Source organism: Halyomorpha halys, unplaced genomic scaffold (genome assembly GCF_000696795.3).
Source record: "Halyomorpha halys isolate HHAL.00 unplaced genomic scaffold, Hhal_1.1 Scaffold985.1, whole genome shotgun sequence".
Classification (NCBI taxonomy): domain Eukaryota; kingdom Metazoa; phylum Arthropoda; class Insecta; order Hemiptera; family Pentatomidae; genus Halyomorpha; species Halyomorpha halys.
This window is the reverse complement of record NW_027106112.1, coordinates 111,635-116,643: the sequence shown is the minus strand read 5'-3', so window position 1 is coordinate 116,643 and position 5,009 is coordinate 111,635. Positions and strand designations below refer to the sequence as shown.

General features: G+C 30.9%; 1 protein-coding gene across 1 annotated transcript in view; it reads left to right on the top strand.

Annotated features, from left to right (window-relative positions):
- The window catches only part of LOC106687583 (odorant receptor 33c-like), a 6,127-nt gene extending 3,604 nt beyond the window's left edge, over positions 1-2,523 (top strand). Inside the window, exons 4-5 of the mRNA XM_067053637.1 lie at positions 1,886-2,041; positions 2,121-2,523. Coding sequence (XP_066909738.1) covers positions 1,886-2,041; positions 2,121-2,183 — 219 coding nt within the window. The 3' untranslated portion in view covers positions 2,184-2,523. The remainder of the gene's footprint in view (positions 1-1,885; positions 2,042-2,120) is intronic.
- Positions 2,524-5,009: the final 2,486 nt, after the last annotated feature.

Genomic DNA, 5,009 nt, shown 5'->3' with positions numbered 1-5,009 from the left:
TACATACTATAATAAAAAAAAAATAACAAATTAAAAAAACTCTTAAAATATATACAAACAAAATAATAAACAAAATGAACATAATCAAACTATCTGTATGAAAAATAAATAAATAAAATAACATAATGATAAAATAATATATACAATATTTACACAATCGACCTGAGGATCCCTGAGCCCGCTCTATCCCCCATGTGTGAGGGGTAGAGCAGAGCTCAAAAGATCCCAGCGCATCCCTCTCGCCTCATCATATAATGAGTCAGTGGAGGCTGAGCAAGTGCGCTAAAGCCGCAAACACTCAACTTGAGTGGAGAATCTGACCATTGCCAGAACTCCAATTGTCCATTTTTATTTTAATAAGTCTCTTGGCCACTGCCGTTTCAACCTTCTAGGTGGGCTGTAGGGATGGGTGGAGCTAGATAAGGTTTGAACCAAAGGATTAGGATGGATGGAAAGGTTTATATGGAATAGAAAGGTTTATATGGAATTACAAATGGAACATTAAGGTCTTTGTGGATGATTTTATTTGTGACAAAGTAGGGAGCATTTAGGATTTTACGAAGGATTTTGGATTGTAAGGATTGGATAGGAGAGGAATTCGAAGGTTCAGTGGAGCTCTAAAGCTCAACGCCGTATGTCCAGATAGGCCTTATAATTGTCATGTAAATCAGTCTTTTGTAATGAATCGGAAGTTTGGACCGTTTGTCTAGTAAGTGCTGTAATAGTCGAAATCGATGTCCAGTTTCCTGTCTTTTCAGTCTTGCAAAATATTCTAAACGTACTTTTTACTCTGTAACAAAGTCTTTAAACATGAATAAAGTGATAAAATTTAAAGATCAGCGAGAATTAGAATTTATCCGATTGATCAACTAATTTTTCCTTAGTCGTAACTGCCGTCGCTATTATAGTGGTTCTCCGTGCTATTATTTTCAATAGTAGGTCCTACAGGAACTTGTTGGAGAGAAGAACAAGAAGTTCAAAAACATTCCTTTTCTTTTACTTTCTGTTATCCATTATCATGACAAAGAATTAGCGAATCCGAAGGTTCGATGCCGAGACCACCAATCGCTCTCTACACACATTCGTCCAGGGCCGCTCTTCCAAAACCCGAATCTATCAGATAAGTCTTGTCAGAATCCTCCTACCTACGTATTGGTAGCCACTCGGACATTTACCCGTCGATTTAGTGTTCATTAACATTTTCGGAATCAGTTCGTTACTAAGTCCCACAACCTTATACGCCCATCTGATTCGTCGCAATGCTATTATCTGCATTACATTTACCGAGTACAGTTCTCTCAATTCGATGTGGAGAACTGCTTGTGGTTGAGTTACATTAACCGTCTAAGTTCTCAGGCTCGCTTACCGATATATGAAATATATAGAAAGGGGAAGTATTGCGCGGTGCGATTATTTGTTTTTTTGCTGGGCACGTCAGTTTTTCAATTTCCTAGCTTTGGAGCTTCACCCTAGCAGCTTAATTTTAATATTTAATAATTAATACTCATAATTATAATTTAATTAACATTCTTAGATTTCCAAGGCAAGCAATTTGTGTTTGTTGCATGTTGCATGGCTACTTGAATTTGTTTCTGTTTGAAGCAACTTCATGCAGAGTTATATAGATTACAAATATCTGAAAATGAACTGAAAATTTTTAACCTCCCTTTATCTTTATCTCGCATTCTAATGGGTAATCTAACCTCTGTTATCACCATTTTATTGGCTATTCAGAAAATATTGAAAAGCATTTCTGGGCTAGCTCGAAGATAATCTTTTTACTTATATAGTTATTTTCTTTACAACTGTTAATTTTTAAAATAATTTTTTCTTTGAATTATTCATGATCATGATCAATAAGTTTAATTTATTAATTTTTTTTTAGAGCGATGAACTATTTTATGCCGTTTGCAGTCTGCCTTGGTACAAACAAAGCTTGACGTTACAGAAAAGTTATTTCTTACTCCTCCTGCAGACATCGAAGACACTAGTTTTCGACTATGCTTTCACGTCCTCTTTGAATCTGAGGTGTTATATGGCGGTAATGATTATTTATCATAGTAACATAAATATAGATTTTCGTTCTAACAGTTAACTTTACAAAATTAATTTTTTTTTAGCTGGTGAACAATGCTTTTTCTTATTTGATGATAATGAAATCACTTAGCCCAGCTGACGAATGAATTATAGAAAATAAATAGAAAGAGAAGCTAATTTAAAACCAGTTTTATGGAGCTAGCGATTTTGGAACTGTTTCCACGTAGTGCCTAACGTCCTTCATCGATTATTCCTGAGTTGACACACTGCATCAATTTGAATTATAATTAAATAATATTTTAGCCTTTGTATCTGTTCTTTTATTTACTTATATTAGTGTTCGGATTTACAAAATAATTAGTTTATTTTCTGTATTTTACTACCAAAAGAATGGTAATAAAACTAGTGTATGAGAACCATTATTATCTAATCAAATATTATATCGAAATTGGGTTCCACCTTAAAATTTCCACTAAGTTTCGAGAAAATCACAAATATTTAATCAGTCGGAAATCATATCATTCTTTATTGAAGTAATTTTATTCTCTAGTTTATGTGAAAAATATTAATTTTCAAAATATCATCGAATTATTTTTTTTTATCTTCAAAATTTTTAATTTCACCTGTATATTGATTATAATTAGCAAATGAGATGTACTATCCAGGCATGCCATAGTGGTGCATCCTACTGACGTTCAACTAAATTGGATGGCGTAGGTCTGCATGAGTTATTTATTTATTTTTAAAAAATACCGGGATACTAAACTTCAAATAGTAGTTGACTATTTTTAGATATTTTTTTCTATTTTTGACATTATACTAGCCATACCATTTTTAATTTTCTGGATGGATTTTTTTTTAGAAAACTCACCCTAAGCATTTACTTTTGGATGTCGAATTTATTTTTAGGTTAGATTAGGAAATAGGAAATATATGAAGAAAGTTTGTCATTTCTTTTTTTTTTTTTAAAAAAGAGACTTCTAAAGGAGTTGAAAGCACAAATAATACCATAGCACATATATCACAAAATACATGCTAAATTATATTACAACTCTGTGTATTTTCAGGCAAAAGAGTACAATCTCTATTTTATTCGGCTAATTTTTTAAAGTGGGAGGTCACTCACTTATCAATAATGTTTATATGAGGAGTAGATAGTTGGGAGTGCTGTCAGAGAATAACACAAATAAATTAAAAACTTATTTGTTAGTGCCAATGTTTCGGCGAGCACACAACACTTTTTCTTAATATTTGATAACTATAAATTCACACCTCACATCCAGCTATTAAAATTTTTTACTAGCTATTCTGCCCAGGTCTGCTTTTAGTCAAATTAATCTATATTGTCGCTTTTTTATTTCATTTTAAAACATTTAATAACAAATTATCTTACACTATTGTTACTCACTTACTAACAATGTTATTTGTCAGGTTAAACAACATTTTTGATAATAATGAGAAGATAGTTGACCATGGATGATACATATGAAGAGTAGATTGTTGTGGGTGCGGTCAGAGAATAACAGAGAAATGTTGACATTAATATTTATTAAGTATTTTTAACGGCCAGAATTTCTAGCCTTCTTCAGGGCTAAGAAGAAAAAACGAGATATCAAACCAATGAATAAAAGGGTATTTATATTGGTTAAAGTAAATAGTTGCACAGAATGAAAATAGATAAAAATAAAGTAATGAACGAAGTGAGAAATATATACGTTTTATTTCCCACTTCTTTCATTACTTTATGCTTATCTATTTTTATTCTGTACAAATATTTACAATTGTCAATTATCTTGTTTTTTGTTCTTATCACCGATGAAGGCTAGAAACTATCTTAGGTCTACTAGGTGACTAGGTCAATTATCTTCTCATTATTACCAACAAAGTTACTTAGCCTGATAAACAACATTGTTGGTAACTGAGTGGCAATAGTGTAAGTTAATTTGTTATTAAATGTTTTAAAATAAAATAAAAATGTGACAAAATATGTTAATCTGACTAAAATATATTGGACCTGGACAGAATAGCTAGCAAAAAAATTGAATATTTGGGTGTAAGGTGTGATTTTATAGTTATGGAATATTAATAAAAAAGTGTTTGAGACTTAACTTTGATATAATTTATTTTACTTAAACCCCACAGTTGTCTTATTTATTCCGCTCGAGAGGTCGATTTGTACTTTCATTTCAATTATGGAGGTGGAAGTAACTTAATAATTTTTTGTTTTTACTTTTACTTTTGAAAACAATATAACTCGTATTCATTAAAAAAAAAAAAATCAATTATAATAATACAAAAAGTTCCGTACACAGTTGAAACGCGACTTTTTACTGTCTTAATCCAAAAATAGCTTTAATTTAGCCAGCGTTTGTTAATGAATCACACTTAACACGTAGTAGTTTATTATAAATTATTTTCTTTTGATTTCTCATTTATGTAGTTTCCAATTGTTTGTAAATAGTGGCATACATTTTTGTAATCCGCACCGTTTGGAATTTTTAGTTTCCAACCGATTTAGTTGATGTTTTCCTAAAAATAATAGATATCTTGCAGTGCACCCATGTTACTTAAGGAGAAAATGTCCTTCCACAGTTGGTTGGTAATTTAGATTTAGGAGCTCCCCTCTTGCTCTAAAAATTAAGTGAATAAAGTAGAGACTATGATCTTTCTCCTGAAATTAATTTAAACATTTGTAATATAATTTAGCATATATTTTTTCGTATTCTGCTGATGTTGCCCTTTTTATATATCTATTTATTTTCTCTTGATTAATCCTTTCAAGTGCACCATTTTTATGTTTAAAAATAATTATTATCAATGAATATTTCAGTAAAAAGACTAAAATGTCAAAATCTGCTCTTTGTTTGAGATTCGTCCTTTTCATACAACGTCGATGATATCCATTGTTTAACATTCCGATGTAAAACAAAATGCACTCATGGTATTCATCAATTGATATTATTATTAATATA